We start from the raw sequence: 22534 nt of genomic DNA on the forward strand, positions 1-22534 counted from the left end.
TCTATTTAGCTATATTTTATTTTTCTTGTTAATTAAATAATAGAGTAAGACAACGCATAAAATACAAATATTGTTTTATTATTTCAGAGCAGATGGCATGGTATAAGCCAACATTAAAATTATAAGGAAAATATAAGGATGGTTTATCGCACAATTAGCTTCAATGACGTCATAAAGAATATTACATCCGTAATTAAGAACCCCAGACTACTACTATAAGGAGCTGAAGAAACTAATGAAATTTATTTTCTGCGAGTAATAATTGGATGTAGAATAGAAAACCTTCTCCAATTTGCTAATAATATCATACACATCTTGTTTAAGCTATGACTATATTCTATATCAATTTGAAGTATAAAATATATTAGTTTAATTTTACCTAATTCGTTTTTTTCCATTCATATTCAGTGTTACTATCTCTTCATGAGCGATTCCCCCCAAGTAAAAAAAAGATATTACTGTCTCGACAAAGGTCGTGAGTTCAGATTTGACCGGACCGACACCAAAAATCTTTGTTTGTCAATTTATATTTCTGCCTCTCCGGTGTAGGAAACAGTGATATCAATGCAATATAATTAACTTCCAAGTTTAATTTAATAAAACGACCGAAATGTGTTGCAATCACCGAAAGACGACAATTGGCAATGGCCTGTGACTAGCCCATTTAGATTATCAGTCGTAATTGTATATTTAGATTGTTTTTATTGTTTTAGTTACAATTATATTTTTACCTAAATTAAGTTAAATAAGTTGTATTTTTTATGCATAGTCGTGAATCCCAAAAAAACATTCTTTGAGCGTAATGTTCTTAAAATAGTTACAAATTATCAGAACCAATTCGAAAACGGTCAGATGAAGTAATTCCGTAATAGGGATGAATGCATACCAACGTCCATTGTGCTTCAACCTTTGTAGAAATAAAGGGTAGTAACTTTAACAAGTTTCGATCAGGACACCTTTTCCGGACGATTCCAACGTTTTTGTGAAATCTTTATCGTTCCTCTTGACTATGTAGCGTAAATCCTCTTTAAATAAGTTACACACAGGTCGTAAGACTAGGTGTGACAAAATAATTAAAAATTTAAATTTGTGAAATAATACAATAATTTCAATTCAATTAAAATAAAAATAAAATTAACACAAATTAGATATCAATGGGTACCATAGAAAAATTGTTTGCTAGTTCACGACAACGATCACGTGCTAGAATAATATTTTTCAAGTGCTATAACAGTATCTACAGTAACTATCTACAGACGGGGAATATAAATTACAGAACTGTGGTCATAATATTGTCGATTCAACATTTCATTGGAGTGTGGTAGGATATTTTATATAAATACCTATTTTAAATGTTGACGCGATTTTTCCTTTATTTTATAAATGCAATGATTTTTTTTACTTCAATATTTCTATAAAATTATGACATTAAATATAACACAAAAAAATAATGTAATTAATCCGTCAAATCGATGTTTTTTTGTACAAAGGCGATAACCGTATGTATTACACTTAAGGGCGGTCCAAAGAATCAGTTGCGCCTTAACAAATGGTTGGCTATAAAAATAAATAAAACTTTGGGCGCGACTCGGGTTTTTTATCTGAGCCTTCTGAGGCTGCAAAAAGGGAATACGCGGGGTCAAATTGTCTTCAACCTTTTTAGTTTCATTTTCGATGATAATCGGTCTTGCGTAAAATTGAAGTTACCAGATTATGGTTATCTTTGAATTCAAAGTCTAGTTTTAAAGATACTCTGAACTAAATATGTTTAAGATTTTCATACCGAGACTAATAAACAATGTATTTGAATAATTACAATAAACATCCTTTATTCAGTCACAATCAATTCATTTACTTATATGTAACGTTAAGGGGGTCTTCCTATGTGACAGCCTGTTTTGTAGGGATATTTTAGGATTTTTTTTCTACGACCAGTAAATATTTAGAGCTTCAAGTTTTTTATCATTTATTAAATAAATATAAAATATAAAAATATTCAGTCAAACTAGAGTTGTTCGAAAAAAAGAGCTCCCACTTCCTCCACGATTCCGGCTGATCGGCTTAGCTGAAAAAAAAAAAAAAAACGGCGTTTTAATTTGTAGGCTTAAAAGCACGGAATGACCTATAATCAAATGAATATAAAAAAAATGATTTTTGATAGACATTGAAATAAAAGTTGCAAATTAGGCGTTTTTTTTTTTTTTGTTTTTTGCTATAAAAAAATCGAAGTTTTGAAAATTTTCGATTGATAATAGTTCATTCCATGCGTTTACATATATTGACGTAATTCGGTCCAGCCGTTTCTGAGATAAAAAAATGTTTTGAGAAAAACGCGTTTAAATTTTGTTAAAAACTATTAAAATATCAATATTGTTCATTGCCTGGTCCATAGAATTCCTTCCTCTTCCTCGTGAAACTCTTTTAAAGCAGATTGTTCAGCTCTTGAGTCAATGGCTTGTTTAACGACATCACTTACGCGCCGCTCAGAGCGTAAATATTTCACATTTTACAGGGCATCCCATAATCGATAACTTTTGTTTGAAAACCTTCATTAAAGATAATAACTGCTGCTAGCAATTTCAACAACTCAATCACACGATAAAATAATTTTAAAGCCTAGGCCTCGGAAACTTGATCGCGAAAAACACGTCACTTTTACAAGTTTTACATATATATTCAGAGATTGCAGCAAATACAGAAACAAACTCCAAAATGCAATATGCGAAATTCGAAGCGGTGGGAACATTCATCATGTTATTTTTAAGTTTTTTGTGATGTAAATCCGTATCATTTTGGTGGGTAAAACTGTTTCCACTAAACTTTCTTTTTTTACTACGACCAGGATGAACATTTCCACTCGTACTTCCTTTCCGTCCACTCATTATGAAAAAAAATAATACTGTTGCTCTCTTCGAAGTTCAACCAAGACTAAAATAACTTCGGTAAAATATTATAACAATAGAAATTTCTGTTTAAGTCTGTAGAAACGTGTCTAAACTTGTATAAACCCAGGTATAAAGCCGACGGTACACAATAGGCCCGGTCTCTATGCCATTGAATTTACCTGCTGTATCTTTAAAACGTCGAATTTTCTAAAATCGCTTTACTACCGTATTCTAGACATGTCAAGGGACCAATATAAGAAAAAAAAAATCGATTTATTCAACCCATCACATAGGAAGACCCCTTAAGCACTTTTTTTCAAGGATATACATATAAATTAATATTATGTCTGTTAAAAAAGAGAGTGGATCTTATCGTTAGATGATTATATTCCTAACAAAATTACTTATAAGAATCGTATAGTGTATTAAATAATTTTGTTAACGTAAAGTTCAGTTTCGGTAAAAAAATGTTTTATTTATAATTTTGTCTTATTATATTGTTCATTCTGAGCAAAGCAGAATGAGCAATGAGAGCTCTGCAATATTTACACTTTACGACAATGTTGTTTAATCATGTACTGTGAATAGAAAGAAGTAGCGATATTATGAATACAAAAACGGTAGACAGTAATATACTATGTCGATAGAGCTAAAATAGGTTGTTTATCCAATATGTAATAAGTAACATTGAGTTATAAAAAATATACTGTCAATAAAAGGTTGAATGTTTTATTTACAATTCCTGTAATAAATACTGAATCCTATGTTTATGTTATGAATACAAGACATTCATTTTGAACACTTTTCAAATTAAATAACAATAACGTAGATAATATATTTGTTATACAAAGATAGAATAAAATTAAATAATGTTCTAGGTAATAATAGATATGTATATATATAAGAAAGAGTGCTTGACAATAAGAGAGTTCGAATTCTTTAAGTAAACGTACTAGTAATAAGTAACATTGAGTTAAAAAAAAATATAGCTACCGTTGTCCTGTACTAAATATAGAAACAGTGTTAAAAATTCTCTTATAAAAAATGTATTATTTCCGTATGGAAATAATAACATTTACACTACAGCATGTATCCCACTGCTGGGCAAATAGATTACTTTCATCTCAACATAAGATGTCCAGCCGATAATTGACATGCTTTACCGATCTTTAATTAAACCAACGTACATATTTATTTTATATTCCATATAAATTTATTCCAAGTTATAAGACTTCGTTATTACTTTGCGTAATTATGGGCAAATGCCAGCGAATGTCTGTTGTACTGTAACTTTCCGTTTCATTCAAAATTAGGTCTGTGTAATTGTACAAATTATATTTTCGTGCTGTTCTATTCCAACTTAATTTTAATTGGCACAAAAGTAGACATGCTTTATTCTGTATGTACAAATTGTTTGCAAACGTAGTGCTCTATCATTTTAATGGCGAAGACTTCAATTTAATGTCCTCAAACATGACATTAAGGTTGAAATATTGGAGAGATATTTTTTGCAAGCTGGACCATTCCCGGCTCTTACATTTATAAGTTACATCATAATAATATAATATCAATTTTCCGCTATGTAACTTGAGTAACAGCCCACTCAGACATTTGTAATATTTGAACATCTCTATAGTCATCATTTTTATATTTGGCCAAACGATCTCGGTAGTGGAATTGTAGGCACGTCGCTTTGAGTAATTATGATCCTAGATTCTGGTTTTTGGGTGAAGCCAATTTAGTAAAAGAATTCTTCTAAATTAGCTGGGAGCGGGTAATTCTCGGCTGTGCCTTTAGATGTTTGTTCTTTATATTATCCCAATTTTAGGCAAAGGAATTTGTGTAATTTGTCGGAAATAATTATTTTGCGTGCTATATATTTAAATAATAAAGCGTTAATGACAGTGATATGTATATATTTTAATAGAGAATTATTTCTTATACTGTAGCATAAGATATAATTCTCTATTAAAATACTTTATGTAACTGAACTTTAAATTTTAAACTCTACTGTCTAAGAAAAAACTAACTTTACGTTAAAACCAGATAATCAATAATAATATAAAAGACAATAGTATGTGAGATAATTAACACCTATTCCTTTGTTAATTGAATTAGAAAATATTGTTTTTCTATATAAGGCGATTTTATATGTATGAATTTAACAGCATATGTAATATATTGAAAAAACCTAAATATAAAATTTAAAGCAAGTTGTTTATTTACACGCTGTTTTCCATGGGTTATAATAACTTTCTTGTATTTCGATTACTTTTTTAAGTAAACTATTCATATGTTATACAAGATATACTAAATCGATATGTCTATGTTAAAATTTCCTTTTACATATTTAAGTATAAACAAACACAGCTATAACGATAATGAGATATTTTCCAAAAGCATTTAATAAAATAGACTGACTAAATTTACGCATATCAGAAAAAGGAAAAAATTTTTTTAAATATTTAATATACTTAATCGAATATATAGAAATTGATGACCCACTTTTACGAATCACGAAAAAATATGTTAAACATCAACGTTTACTTTGCTCTTACCACTGACGTAACACACATTTACCGGATATCCTTCTCCGTACTTACATGGGGCAAGGGATGAAAATATTTCACTTTGTTTACATTCTGAACTATTTTTGTTCACCGTAGCGTATTATTTTACATGAACAAACTTGCATGACTCTTGCGTGCATGGTCAACGTGTATATTTTAGTATGTATACAAGTCCAACAGTAAAGTACCTACATAACCTTATTTTATATGGTTATAAAAGTAAAAAACTCCGTTGAATCGACAAGGTAAATGTCGCTATTAAATTTGCGTGTAGACACCAACATTTTACAGCTCTAGATTGGAAATAAAAGTTGGACAATAACTGTATCGCGTGGCATCGACTGGCACTTGGTGAGAATGATATTCACTGCATAGCTATAAAGTTCATTGTTTCAAACGTTAGTGTGCAGCAACTTGATCAATATTGTAAGGTGCTATTGTGTCATTTTAAAGCTATTAGTTGACGTTCCTTGTTTTCTTCCTTCTTTTGCATTTAAAATTAATAAATTGACGTCTTCTTCTTTATTATTGACCTGATTCCTGTTTGAAGAATATTAAGCACTTTCCTAAATTAGTACAGTCAAGTATTGTGTTCTAACATCTAGTTAACATTTTTCATTTCCAAAAAGCTCATCATAGAAATTTAAATTGAAAAGAAAAATAGCTTTTAAAATAGTACAGAAATATTAACTGATAATTGTATTACGAGTAATTTTTTTTTTTTTAATTTAGCATAATATTTTTTATTGCCACAAGCGTAACATGCACTTTACGAGTTCAATATTTCTATATTATTTTTACTATTTGTCTTGTAAATTTAAATCATCCGTATTCATTCAAATCCGTATAGAGAATGCAAGGAACCAATTTTATTTGGACTACTCGTCTGCCATACCTAAAGCTATTTCTTTATTCACTTTCATAAGTTTATATTTGTTACAGAAATAAAGGTACACTACGGGTAATTTGTATTTGGGTCGAAATGGATTAAGTGAAGTGTCAATGTTTGATGTAAAGTTTCCACGTAAGATGTTAATGTTGTAGTGAATTAGACTTTCCATCTGTACTAATCCAATTTATCTCGTAGATTGCGATGTCTCTGTAGAGTAAGAAAAATATTGTGATATCTAGTTGCTGTTGCCGTTGTTATTATTACATACGAGAAATTGCTATTTTGTTATTTCTATTATATTTTAACTCACAAGAGTATTGTCACTGCATAATAAAAAAAGTATTTATTTAAAATGTTGTACCATACCACAAATAAAGTAAGCAGATTTCAATTGTTCACCAGAAAAATCCAAATAATATGCAAATAGTATGTTAATTACAGCAACAATGATCAACAATAAAATTGAAATAGCGTGAAACTGTTATGAAAGCAACGTATTGATTTCATTAATAAAAAATTATATTTTCATTTAAATGCACGTTTAAGTTGGGTTCCCATTATACGAATGTGAAATATAGTACATGAATTAGTAGCAATTATGTTATTGAAAATAAAGTGGTAGTGTTAATACAATGCTTTATTTGGGATACACATTTACATGAGAACAAGTCTTAAATTACGTATATTTAAGACTTGTTCTCATTATGTATGAAATAAAACAAATTAGTATGAAACGAATAAATGTGTAGTTTACATTTCATAAAAAAACATTAAGTCTAAATATAATTACTACAAAATCAATAAGATAGTATTGATTTAAAAAATAACAATCAACACAATAATTTCAAATAGCAACGTTTCACGCATATAATGTACACATTCATACAAATAATGCACTCCACTTATAAATCTCATTTTTAAGTTAGATGAAAATAAATCAGAAATGCTTACACTACTTACTTATGGAAAACTTCCAATTCAACAATATAAAATTATTCTTACAATATATATACATATTAGTTAGAATGTACACAGACATATATAATTATATATATATACTGTACATTCAAATATATAGACATCACACTAAATGAGATGTAACATAAATAGTAATGGACTCACGTTTACTTGGATGCGGACCATTCCCACAAAATCATAAGGCTAAGTGTAATATAGTATAACATATGTATATATACTATATCCTCAGTGGCAAATGACTCTTTAAAAGCCGTGAGAAGTTCGACAAAACAGTTTATGGGTCCATAAGTGCGGCGCTTTCCTTTACAAAATGTTTTGGGCAGCACAGGAAACAAGCGTGTATAACGGACATTAAGATATGACGTAACTATAGGTTTTGGTACATGAAGTAGATTAATGATCACGTGGACAGGCGCAAGCCTATATGGGTATAATACAAAAATCATTATGTTTTTATTGGAAAATGTGTGTTTTCTGTCGTAGTTAATGAATAAAGACCAATTAATTTAAATAGATATTTAATTTACACTACCAAATTCAGCTATTAATATATATTTTTCCTATACATTGTTTTGCTTGAAGTTCCTACAAATGTAATTTGCTTATATTTTTATTAAAAATAACTAACAGACATAGTAAAACTTGCATTCATAATTCAAAAGGTACATTCATAATATTAATGCAGTCAAGAAGAATTAGCAAGAAAGTGGGTTTATATTGTTGTACAAAAATGTAGAATTTATCATGTATATTCGTATGATTTTATACAAATTATAGTGAAGTAGTCAGTTTCTTTCTGATATGAAAATTAAAATATGTATATTTGTACTAAAAAAATAACACTCCAAAGGCAAAAGACTGAGAGCCCATTCAGAAGTGCACTTGCTTTAATGAAGCAGGTAATGAGTCCCGGAGAGGCAAGAGTAAACAAGTTGAGATAAACTTGGATTTAAACGGGAACTCATAAGCAGTTTTGCTTTCGAATCGAATAAAATATTAATTTAATTTAATATTTACAGCGAAATATATTTTTTCAATAATTGTACGATATTTTTTTCATTACACTATATATTTACATTTTATATTTTTTTTTTTGTAAACTGTACATAAAAGCAATAGCAACTACAGTAATTTATATGGAATAGCTAACACTTAACGTACCATATGTTACGTTATAATTAAATGTAATCTGTGATCATGCATGTTGGGATTGCAATAATATAATTCATAGTAATTTAAAATAGTGATAAGTTTTCTAATTGTAAATCTGTTTCTGATCCTTAATAAATAAATAAAAAAAAGTGAATAGTCAAGATTAATTATAGGTAAGACTTTTATACTACTCATTAACTTTGTCCACACATTGGCTATCTAAGGTATAATTGGTAACGTTGTACTGTTCTTCTATTCTTAATTAAGATACCATTGCGATGAGTTATATTCAAAAGATATTACAAATCAACTTCAAATTGATTATATATTTTGTTTGTTTTGTACTGTACATTTGCTATAAATGAAGTAGGCAAATTTTGTCATTACAAGATTTTTTATAAAATAAGCTTTTACAAAAACGTCAGAAAAGATTTATATCATTCAGCCAAGTTTATAAAGTGTTACTTGACGTGACAGATGTTGCTTCAGCAAGATCTTTAGCAGTAAAGTACTTGGAGCCTTTTTTATAAGCTTGCAATGACAAATAAGCTGACGTTATTACTTAGGAGAAGTGGTTGCGTTGCCTAATAACATAAACAGCACTATGAATATACATTGTAACCTCAGTGCCACCCCTTATGTGTTGCCACTCCTAACAGCTGGGATATCTATCCAGTAAATTCGCTAGTATATAGTATAGTATATTACACTTAGATGACAAAGAATAGTGTAGTGAAGACTAGATAAATTGATATCAATTCATGTACTCTACCTGTACACTTGTTGCTATTTAAACACGTTATTTCGCAACGTTCTCATACAGTTAAATTAATAATAAATATATGTATATAAAATATGTAATTATAAACATATATTTTACTGAGAATATATATAGATTACTTCATATATCATGGACCAAATTTTTTCTTATTTCAATGTTTATATTACGCATAATTTTAGAAATATTCATATATTCATATATATTTGAAGATAAATCGCATATGTGAAATGGGATTGCACAAAGGAGTTATTAAAAAAGAGTCATTTCAAAAATTTTAATTCTTGATGTCCACGCACGCAATTCAACTGTTTGTCATTGAGGCCTTTGCGCGAGTAAACACAAGGGATTTCATCGTCAAAAACAAACTGGGGGACAAACGTCCTCGGAACTTCCTGCTTAATTAAATGGATGTTTGTGCAGACCGACAGACGTTTTGTGTTACGAAGTCTTATTAGGCGAAATTAGTCTAACTTGTAATGGTTATTTCTTCTGACAACATGATACAACCGTGGTATGTACACCTTTCGATTTTTTCACCTTCTCAGTTAATGAAATGAACGAATCTTTTCTTGTCGGATCCCGTAAATAGTTCTAATAGTACTCAGAAAGAAAAATCTAAATTGTTACATGGTTACGTTTATTTTTGATTGTGAAATATAATTTCGTCTATAATATTATTTGCAAAGGATATCTTGTAGACAAAATTATATTTTACAATCTAAAGCTTTTATACTATTCATAAAATATTATAAAATAAATTTCTATAAAAAACTAAGTGAAAAATTGAATCAATTTTAATAAATCATCCAAACTATATAGATACAGATTAAAATTTACTTTCAGTTTCCACTTCATTTCTTGGTGAAAAGTTCGATTTCATTATTCTGTATGACTTTTAGCTTGGTATACGTACACTTCATGACTGACCCTGTATAGTGAATATATATTCTACTCTATTTTAAAAGCAATGAAACGTGAACACTGGGGAATATAGAAAAATGTCCAAGGCTTAACTTGTGTCACGACCACTGTCCAAATACACGGCTTATCTTAAAATATTCAGGATGAGGTCGGTCTGGGCACGCACTTGACTGGTAATTTACTTAGTCTGCACAGCACGCAATAATGCTAAATATAAATGATCCTTTGGTTTTAACATAGGAGAGGAAAATAAAAGGTCCATAGTAGTATATAGGTCATAATATTTTAATTCATTACTTTAATTTAAATTTGAAAATACATGTCTAAACTACTAGATAGTTAAATGATTTCGTAAAAATTCACGCTAAAAGTGAAAGCAAAGAGAACACAATACTTATTTTATATATAAAATATTTCCTTAGATACTTTTAACTTCATTAGTGTAGGTATTTATTGGCATTGTAAATTACTTCAACTTCAGAAAACAAATATTCATCTTGTCCGTTCGTAAAAGATATTTTTATTTTGTGGGTTGAGAAATGGGAGTGGGAATCCAGTTTATTGGTGTAAGAAATCCATTCTAGATGATTAACCTTTTATCACTGTTTTTCTTTGTGGCGAGTTTCTTTTATTTCCCTGTGTCTCATTTATTTTTTTCGTAAGCAAAGTTTTCGGTTATGTCTAAATTATCTTATACAATAATATGGTTATGTATTATATTAATTCAAGGCTTTATCTTGTACCTTTACGAGAACTGAATAAATGTTTGTTTTGTGTAAGCGTTATTTATGAAATTCTATTTATTAAAATTTAATCGAATTGAAGATACATCTAGTTAAAATTAACATGTACGTCATTGTACGTATTGAAAAGTCTTAATGCTGTTATGCCAATTTTAATTAAAAGTATTAAAAGAAGACAATATCCAAATAGTTTTTCAGAAAAATTCTCTTTCTTAAACTTTTTCACAAATATATATCAATAATTCAGCTGACGAGTAACTTTTCTCCCCAAGACTATGTATACTAAAGCATGTAAATCACTCTTCAAATGTTTTTTCTCACGGGTATACCTGTTTCGATGAAAAACAACGTCATTACGATTCGCCAAACAACATTCCGTATAACATCGTTTGCTGAAAATTTTATTAAGAAAATTATTATATGTTGTATGTTGAAGATTTTCATATATCAACGTTTTTATAATGATAAATACAAAAATTCTAAATTATAATAAATTAGATTCAATATTGTATCGTAATAGAATACAATATTGTGTTATTGCTTATTGAAATCGATTATAATTCAATATTTTTACTAAAAGATTATATACGATGTTTCTTTTTTAGATATATATCTTAAAATTACTGACAATATTTATTATTTACTTTTTATAGACTTAGTTTTACAACTTACGTATTACTATCACGTATTAGAATCAATATACCATGGAATACTATTAACTCTTTAATGACATATCTTTAACTACCAGTTTTATGTCGTAGTCATATACAATGAAGTACAAAATATCCTTTATAACAGCGCCCTTTACGTATTTAGTTACAACGTATTATAATATTTGCCAAATCAACCTTTTGTACCTACGTTACGAGGGTTTATTCACATTTTCTTATCTTGTGAACAAAATTCAGACGCCAGGTGAAACGACCTGCCTATTATTTTGATGATATAACAAAGCTTTGAATATGACGCGACTTTTACAGGACTTTTTCTTTCCATTACATGAAGCTATGGCTATTGTTGCAGTTTATTCTTGAATATAACGAGATACATTATTTGTGAGTGAGGCAATTTTATTATCGCCTTCTTGCTTTTTATGTAGCTTTAAAATTTAAAGTAACTGTCATTGAAATATATTAAATAATAATATATATTCAAATGTTTACTTTGTTGGTATGCAAGATTTGTTTATGCTATGTTTTATTATACTACCATCAGTTACCTGTTTACTGTCAATAGTCAAAATCTTATATCAAGTGAGAAAACACTGTACTTACTTGAAGGAAGGCCAGATCTATTAATTTACAGTAGTACCAACCAACTAAGTCTACAGTACGCAAATCAACACTTATGTCTACGATATGTTCCTCTCCAAACAGAGCATTATCAGTCAATTAATCGATCGAAGTTTCAGTGCTTAATATGGAATGTCAAGCACTGTTATTGTTCAGTAATCAAGTATGCAAATTATGACTGAATACATATAGGACAGGCAGCATATCGACAGACATGCGGATATATAAAATTACGTTAAATTTGATGACATTACTTTTTTCTATCAAATATGGTTTTAAATAAATATAAAAATACGTGTAACATCAAATAAAATTACGTACTAAACATATAATTCATAACTAACATAATAATTATCAAGCAATTTTGTTTCTTGCACTAAACTGCATATTATTTCACCGCAACTACACAATTTAATTAATTATAAAATATCTGTTTATATGGAGATTAAGAACATACCTGAAACGACGTTAGTTCAGCGACAAAGCAGACTATCATGGACAGTGTTATTTCACTGCATCAGCTAGAGGTATGAACAAGTCGGCGCTGGCGTCGACAGAACATGTTCTGACGTTGAGGGAGCTGGTTCATCGATCTTCGACTCCCTCACCTCACTTCTGTCATTATATTCGATCATTAATCGATCGATTATAAAATGTCGATTGTACATTGTCTGTCACTTCACTATTGAACACTTTTTTTTAGAATATAACTAGGCCGTGTCACTAGGCTCTTAGGTAGATTTATTTTATCGTATATTTCAAATGTCATTCATAGATAGTATGTGAATATGTCACTCTTAAAAAAATTAAAATAAAATAGTAATATATTTATAATTTAATAGTTTTCAGAGAAAATAAATTTTTAATTATAAGTTTCATCGAATAATGGTTAGGTTAAGCTTTATTATTGGCTGTCGTTATTTCATTATAAGATATTTTTTTCTTGAAAAATATATGTCTTGTAATTTGGCAGCGCTAAGTCACGATCGCTCCTCCGAGAATGAATTATTCATTTTTATACCGTAGTCATATATCATACCTATAACAAGTATATTTGGAACTATAACATAATAGGTGTGTAACATAGTACGATACTTGGTGTTACTAAATATTGATGCGATCTATGCTATCATTATCAAATCTTTACGGTTAGTCTTTCAAGTTACCTAGCCCTTTTAGTATTTTAATAAGTAGAAGTGGGTTAATGAATGACGCCATGTAAACGGCTAGTTTATGGCAAGTGATCAGCTTTATATCGGAGAGAATAGGTAGGTGCCGTACAAGGATTATGCTCTTAATGAGGATAAACCTTGTACTTTCTTCGAAAACTTCAATATGTTTTGCTTAGTACAATCATAATCTGACTTTTTACACATTGATTTAAATTGCAAAAATGAAGTATCTCGCAAAAATGTTCTACCTATCTATTAAATACTTAATTTTTAATGTAAAAGTAATTGTACATTTAACATATTCACGTTATTGTAGGTACACAATTTATATTTGGTTTGTTGTTATTGTTATAACAAAACAGGCGGAGCTGTTACTTAAAGGCGATAACACCCGTTGAGCTTGTGTAGACAGGTCATGAACAAAGAACATCGATTAACCGACATTGGAAAACTATACAATGTTCTATAGAATCACAATGAAATGTAAATCAATGAAAATTATATTAAACATAGCTATGTCTTTTAATAATCATTAATAAAATTTGACAAAGAATTAGAATAATTTGAGTCTTTAATTGAATTAGTGCTAATTGGTAGTTCACACACTTCAACTTAAAATGTAAAGTAATAATGAAATTATTTAAAAGAGCAACACGCAAGTTTCTTGCTTATTCTTCTTGTGATGAGCCTATTATTTTCCGGAAATATGTAGTGTCTCAAAGATGAATACTTATGATGAATTATGAAAACCATTTGGTATTCATAAACTCTTAAATATGAAAGTTATTTCGTTAACTTATTTTTGACGGATTTATAGTTTACATTTGCAGAAATAAGCCTAGGCTAGTAAAACATTATATATAACAATATGTATCTATTCCTATACTTATGCTAAATGCTTTATATAGAGTTTTGTATCTCATTGTTTTTTTACTCTCAAATATAAAGATGTATTCGGCTAATGAAATGAAAATAACAACCAGTCGACAGATCGCGTATATTATTTCTACTTGATCGATATAAAAGCCAATATATTTAAATTGAATGGATTCTGTGTTAGGTTTTAACATTGTCAGAGTTAAACAAAAGGGGAAAGTAATAATATTCTTATAGCGGTTCAATTTAACGTCGACGCAGACGTGTTAACACGTAGATATCCTAAATAAATTTGCGTATGGTCTCTCTCAATTTTCGTGACATTAAATTGTAACAGTATAACGAAGAACACCTAAGTGGATAATAAGTTGGCAAAATAATAACAGCTTGCGCAGAACTTTAATATAGTTTACTTGTATAAGATTTCCTGTATAAAGTTATTAACTTAACAATACTACTTTGTACCACATTATAGACTAATTATAGAGAAATTAATACAATATTCGCTACTTTCAATACGTATAAATTATTGCCATAGACTTGTTTACACGGCTAATATTATCTAATATGAATATTCATATCATCATTATCTTTATAGACAATGAAATCATAAGGAGACAAAAGTATCAGTCTGTCAAAATGTATGGAGAATTAAAAAAAATCACAGAATTTAATTATGTCTTCTTAAATATGTCTATAAATATGCCTCAAAGTATCACTCAAGTTTTCTATAATTTTACTAATTCATCTATAATTAAAATAATAGACATAATATATGGGGTTGTCTATACGCTTTCTTTATTGTTGTGATTTAATTATAATCAATATATGACTATTTACAAATGTACACACATACGAAAATGTTGTGTGTGTACGCAGGAATACCACTGAATGAAAATTAATGAAGTGAAAAGAAGTTATTTAAATAAAAGCTTCTGGCTGCGTTGTACTCTGCGTATTAATTTATCAAAGCAATCTGAGATTGCGGCAGACTAGAAGGCGACGAAGCTGGGTCGATGCACGCATCATAATAAACCATCCGACTTGATGCCTTTCTTCCGAGTACTAGTTTAAATTTATTGGATCTTTTCCAGTATTATGTGTTTCTTCACTTGTCACGATTAAGTTTATGTATTTAAAAGTACACTTTTATTATAGAAAATGAATAAAATATTATGTTATCTGTGGTATCACTGCTTATATATAAGTTTATCAAACAAACAAAAATCGTAACGCACAGTATATAATGCTGATATAATTATGATATAATTATGGTATAAAAGATAATGATCTAAAATTAATGAGAACTTATTTAGGATAGGGTCCAAACTGTAGATATTGACGGTATAAAATCTTATATTGGGATTGGCGTTTAATCTTAGGCCCCTTTCTCTTTTTAATTTATTATGTTTTTGGTGAATAATTATATATTGTTTAATTAATTGTTTAAAATTGGACGTCAAACTAATCAATTAGACGATGTAAATTATCTGCTATATTATGGTTTACGTAATAACCTATTATTAAATTCCAGCAAAACAAAGTGTATAAAATTTCCTTCCTAATGTAAGACAATAAATACACAGTTATTGCTTAATGATGAAATAGTAAATTTTGTTAATGATACAGTTTTTTTAGGTATAACAGTGGACTCGAAATTACAATGGGGGCCCCATATTTCAAAATTGGCCAATAGACTCTTCAGCTGCATATGCCATTAGAAGTCACAAACACACTTCATGTATACTTTAGTTATTTCCATAGCATTATGTAAAATATGCGATTTATATACTATATATTTTACAAAAGAGAGTTTCTATTTAAAATGAGTTTACGTCAGTGTTTTGTATATCACGTTACTTCACAATACATTTATGAAATATCATGTATCGTGAGAATTTAGGAGTTTTAAAAACTTTATATTATAAAGATGAATAAAAATAACTATTTTTATTTAAAATAATTCATAAATGTAATATATAACTCAGAATCTGCACTAAATGACAGAGAGATTCAAACTTAAAAAAATTGTTTCCATAACAGCGACCATATCAAGTTTGCATTCACAACGTTATAATTTAATTTTCTCTTGCTTGATTTAATTTTATAAGAACGTAGCGGTTTTTGTATTGATTAAGCCGCATGCATTCTTATAAAATGTGAATATTAACTATCAGATAGCAATTGTATAACAAACTTAAATTACTCAATACACAATTCATACTCGTGAACTGCTTGTAGGGACTGGTCTGCTCTAATCACTATGATAGATCTTATTAATTGTTTAAGCAGTTGGTTATATTTATTATTTCGCTACAATACAAAGCTAACAATCGATTTGTATTCACACACTTAAACTTAAAAATGTTTGTAATAATAAAATTATTTAAAAACACGCAAGTTTCTTGCTCGTTCTTCTTGTGATAAATATTGAATAGTACGGTAGATTAAAAAATGTAATGACTATTCAAAATATGTAAGTTTATTTGAATAAATGTTATATTTATGTATAGATAAATATCGTTTATAGTTATTTCTTTATTAGAGATAATTATATATTGGATTAATTGATAAATAATTGAATTATAATATGCAGTTTGATCTAGAATTCAAATCCATCAAATTAAGTCCGATTCTCTAATAATATAATCGTAAATTGTTCACATATCTTATTGATTATTACAATATACACATTTCGGTACGTTGTTTGATGTAAAAATTAATAGAATATTGTTATTTTAAAAATACGTATAAGTTACTGAAAAGTTTAAAACATAGAATTTAATAATTATATGTTTTCCATACACTAAGAACTAAAATAAAAAGCATAAAAAAAAAAAATGAATATGAATATAAAATATATTATTACTTGACATAAGAACGGTTATTTAGAGCTCTTCGGTCTTCTGTGAGACTAGATTTCTTTAAATTATTTCATTATTTATAATATTTATTAATTAATTAGTTTGCCTGTATATCACGACTATACAGCTGAAATGACTTCGTGAAATTAGGCGTAAAGATAGTTTATATTATAAAGATGAATTAACTATCTTTTATTTAAAATAATAAATGTAATATATAACTCAAGACTAATGACACAGATAACAAAAAAATTGTTTCCATAACAGCGTCCCACAGAAAAATAAATATATAGATATGTTTGCATTCACAGAACTTGCAATTTTATAAGAACTCATCGTCCTTTTTTAAGTCCCTTTATCATAGTAATTATTTACACGTATAACAAACTTAAATTACTCAAACACAATTCATATGTAACCTTGTAGGTGTCATTAATAGATCGTAGCACAATTTATCATCGCTACAATACAAAGCCACAATCGATTTGATCCAGTAAGCTATTCATGTTTGTGTAATAATTATGAACTACAATTTGACACAATAAATATTGAATAGTACAGTCTAATGACAATAAATATGAATTATTGTTATATTTATGTAATATCTGATGATTTCAGAGATGTTTCGTCGGAAATGATATGTTGAAATAGAAATGCAGTTTGATCATAGGGTCTCACTTCAAATTAAGTCCGATTCTCTAATAATATAATCGATTGTTCACATATTTATTGATTATTACAATATACTGCACATTTCGGGATTCGTTTGATGTAATTAAAGAAATGTTATTTTAAAAATAGTCATATGTAAAAAGCTAATGACCATAGAAGAAATTTATGTTTTCCATACACTTCTTTCTATGCTGAATATAAAGTGATTATTACTTGACATAAGAACGGTTATTTAGAGAGTAGATAAATTATTTCATTATTTATAATATTTATTAATTAATTAGACAACAATTTATCAATTCTAAAAGTATAAAATATATTTGCGTAAGTCCGTTTTATTTATTTAGGTGTGTCATAAAGATTCAGTAACTTGCGAACTTTACCAAAACTCCAAACAATAATTATAATATTTGCTTACATATTGTATCTTCCTTCATTGTACTCATTTTAATTGATGTAATAATTTTCTACATTCATGTATTGGTTTTTAAAATATTCATTTATATGTATAATTTTCGTGTTAATTAAATGTTAATTTTCATAACCCTTTCATTTAATGTTTGTAACTAAAATAATTTAGGGCAATTTTACTTGTTGCAAACTTTTGAATGAGTTCTTCCTTTGTTTACGTTTGTAATTTATTACTTCATAAAGGTTGGTGATGTTTATACCAAAATTTTATGAGTAGACTCAATTAATCCCTAATAACTTATTAAACTTTACAAAATGTAACTGTTTTTAATGTATTATATGTATATTGCAAATGTTGTTGTTATGCGTATACAATAAATCATTTAAAAGAAAACTACAAAGGTATATATGTCTAAATACATGTTTAAATAATAAAGATAAATTTTATAATGTGACTTATTTCCATAAAAAATGTTTGTGTTTGTGTAATTATCGACTAATAGTAGAATAGGAATTAATATTAATACTATTACACTATATAGTCGTGAATTTTGCGTGTGTAATTGAACTCATTATTATATGTCATTGCATTGACAAAACATTCATTCTTAGCTTTAAATGATTATCTATGTAATGTGTTTTTGACCGAACGAAGAAATTATTAGCACAATTCTTCTCCCTCCTTATCTCCTTTACCTAAATTGAATTTTATCCTTTATATATGACTCCTCTATTCACTGTCTGATTTTCACAAGGAATGTGATGTCTAATTGATATTCAGAGAATCATTCAGCGTTTCACGGCACAATGGATCCTAAATACAAGGCCCGCTTAAATTACTACCGTTTATATTAGTGGTATTACATTGCCATACAGTTCATAGAAATTTAACCGTAATTGTATTTGTTTATATCACTATGTATTATTAATAATAAATTTTATTTTGTCTGTCTATTTGATATTACTATTAAAGCATTAAATCAATTACATTGTCATTAAATTACAAGAGAGTAACGAATCCAGTCTCTCTAAGACCTTTTGACATTAAGGCTAAAAATAATAAGAAAACATAACTTTCTGAGGCTAATTAATTAATTCGACCCTACAACTACTATATCTGTATTTGATATTTAATTAAAGACTAGTTTGAAATAGACACTTATATATTATTTGCATTCATTAAATATGAGTATAAGAGAAGGGTTGTATCGTACCATTATATATTTGACAGCATGTTATATACATATGTATATAAGAGACAGGAATAATAATTTTGATATCAAATCTGATATTGATGATGAACATGTTATACTCAAACCTTGATTGAAAATATCGTTACATACTCGCTCAGAAATAATACGTTGAAAGTACATATATATAATAAAACTGAAATTAATCGCTGTCTGTATCTCAGGAACTTTATCAACATAATAAAAACCAGAACTGAGAATTTTTGTCTGTTTATACATTTATGCGTGTTAATCACAAAAACAGCTTAACAGATTGCTATCATCACTGATGTATTATGGTAAACTTCTCTAATATTTTTTGGTTCTAATCGGTTTACAAATTAAAAGGTTAAACGAAGTGGTTTCGTCAACTAGAATAATTTTTTTTATAATATCCATATACGTAAAGTCATGCTTAAATTGGAATAATCTTTGTGTAACGTTAATACTAATTCTAGTTAAATGGAATTACAAAATATAATTATTAAGTAATATATTGTAGGAAGCCTTTTTCTATTCTTACTTCGGCTATTGGAACAGAGTAAGAATATTTATATGACTAATAGAATGTGACTTAATGTTAATTACCGTTGTAGCAAATCTATTCTTGTAAAACGTATTAATTACATGTACTGTACTAAAATAATATTGTTAAAGAATTATATTAATTTGTGCATAGTGCATTAAAAAACTAAAATGTATTCGCTTATATGTGATTGGTGGAATTACTAAAAAAAATAAGTCTTACATGATAAAGATGGTGTATTTTAATATATTTTAACTTCGTTAATATGTTTCTTATAGGAACCTATTATATTTAATTACTAGTAGTTACCAAAGTACTGTTGCTGTTCGATATTACTGGAAGTAATATCGCATGACTAAGCCAGTGTTATTTTTTTTTAATTATTACGTACTCATAATTATGTTAACATTATATAATTATCATGACGGTTATATAAAATTATACTAGTATAAAATATAATTATTCATTTTATTAAGTTCGTGAAAGTTTATTTAAATGTGACGAAAACTCTATAGCATCTATATATCAAATAAGCAAACATAAATATTATTTAAAACTTTTATTTGTTATAAGCTAACATTATTCATAATTGTTTTTACAATTTAAATCAGAAATTTTTAAGCCAATAACTTGCCAATTTTTCTACAGTAAGCTTTCAAGCGGGAGGCAGAATTGAAGTAATATTGAAATATATTCTATACCCAGCGGCGAAGGTTTATATCACAGCCATTGCAGATGCACTTAGGCATTAGGTATATCCATACAACGTTATTGTATAAAATGGACCACTTATAAACCTAAGAACACTAATTCTAAAGTTGTAACACTAATACGCAATTACTGAATTAAGCACTATTTTTAGAAATCTTAGTTAAGTATAATTTAAGAAATATTTTTATATACAAAAAAATTTGTCTATACGTCGCGAAATGACACGTTTCTATTTATATTACTTTCAGCGGTTCTGACAGCCGGTGTTCATATAAAAAAATTCGAAATATAGATGCGTCCGCTATGTTTGTGTATCTAATATGTTAACAGCACTGACGTTTTATCGAATGGTCTTCGTGGATGGATTTGCTGACATCTCGGAAGGTATTGTTCAGTGATTATAAATCGAGCGGGGTGCAAACGCGATACTACCCCTTACGCGGTGAGGTTTCAACTGAATAAACCCCGATTCAATGCCTCCGCCCAACATAGAGCGCTTGCTCGACTCCTGCCAAAAACCATTTTGGATCGTAATCATTGTGTCGTAAAGGTCAAATTAGCTTACAGTTGTGATTGTGGTGAAGAAGATTCGTGCTTAGGTTCCTCTATGTGGCTAATACGCATGCCCACGACATTGTATATAAATTCGTATAGTTGGCATAGTTTCCTTGTACATTTGGATTTCCTCGAGTTCAAGGACTTTGTGTTATCTGTTTGAGTTTTTGGGTGTTAAATATTTTTATTATCGTAATTCATTCGTCGATTGGTATAATTATATCAGCGACAGAACAATATTTTACGCTGCTATTTCTTATGTAACTAACTTAAAAATAAAATTAAAGTCACCTTTAAAGATTTAAATGTAACCGCAGCAGTTTTTGTTTTTACACTGTATACCAAAGTATGGGTAAAATGTTATAAATAGTTTTGTTAATGGTAGCACCAACAAATGTATCTAAAATATTTTGTTAAATAACTTGAATTTAATGTCGTCCAGCTGTTAAAAATAGTATATTGTAGAGATAAGTTATATTACGTAATAGAAACAAAAACTTACCTAAAATAAACAAACAAAACTTGATAGTTTCGAAGCTTGATAACTGTTATACACTTCTGAAGTTCTTTCACAGAATCAATATCTATTTTTACATTTCAAAATTAATATTTTTGAGTGATATTAGGTTTTACCTAATAGATTATATTCTGTAACTGTTGATTATGAAGTAATTGTTAATAATTATACATTATTTATATTCGTCTTATTAAACCAAAGTTTAAGTGGGATTTCCATTTTCAAGTTCATGTAACTGTGGTCGTTATTGCCTATTGCCTGAATTGAATTGAATTTTCATTTATTAAGTCGTCACATAACTACTTTCCTTCAATCAATGAAATCAAATCAATTATTAATTGAAAACATAACAACTTTTCTTATTTCAAGGAGATTATTCAACCAAAAAATTTATAAGTGAGATGGTAAGTAAATAAGGAAGAAACATCAAGCAAAGCAAAGATAAGATGGCGGTACCCAAGCCAATTAAGCCAATTACACGTTATTTTATTATGTAATAAAATTAAATCTTACAATAAGAATCTTTGAAACAATGAATACTTATATAATTAAAAAATAATAATGATATTCCCAGCTTTTTATTACACTCATTAGAAATTCTCGTGAATGTTACATAAGAAAACAAGGAAAAAAGAAAATTGTAGGCAAGGTCAACAAAGTCTTTTGCTGGCAAATATTTTAATACGAGGCCACCCGTGATTCCCAGTTGATCAATATTAATGTATAACGTTCCCTGAATAATCTCTATATTATACAATGAGAGCTTTTCTAGGTAATGAATATTTAT

General features: G+C 28.3%; 1 protein-coding gene across 5 annotated transcripts in view; it reads right to left on the reverse strand.

The window, feature by feature from the left end:
* Positions 1 to 22534, reverse strand: part of LOC131853563 (small conductance calcium-activated potassium channel protein) — a 188505-nt gene that overhangs the window by 64055 nt on the left and 101916 nt on the right. Inside the window, exon 1 of one of the 5 annotated variants that reach the window (XM_059204523.1) lies at positions 12672 to 12759. The exons of the other annotated variants lie outside the window; for them this stretch is intronic. Within the exon in view, the coding sequence (XP_059060506.1) occupies positions 12672 to 12710 (39 nt within the window). The 5' untranslated portion in view covers positions 12711 to 12759. Of the gene's footprint in view, positions 1 to 12671; positions 12760 to 22534 lie in introns of those variants that run through there. 5 annotated transcript variants of the gene reach the window in all.

Source organism: Achroia grisella, unplaced genomic scaffold (assembly GCF_030625045.1).
Source record: "Achroia grisella isolate CSIRO2021 unplaced genomic scaffold, CSIRO_AGI_Agris_v1 utg1186, whole genome shotgun sequence".
Classification (NCBI taxonomy): domain Eukaryota; kingdom Metazoa; phylum Arthropoda; class Insecta; order Lepidoptera; family Pyralidae; genus Achroia; species Achroia grisella.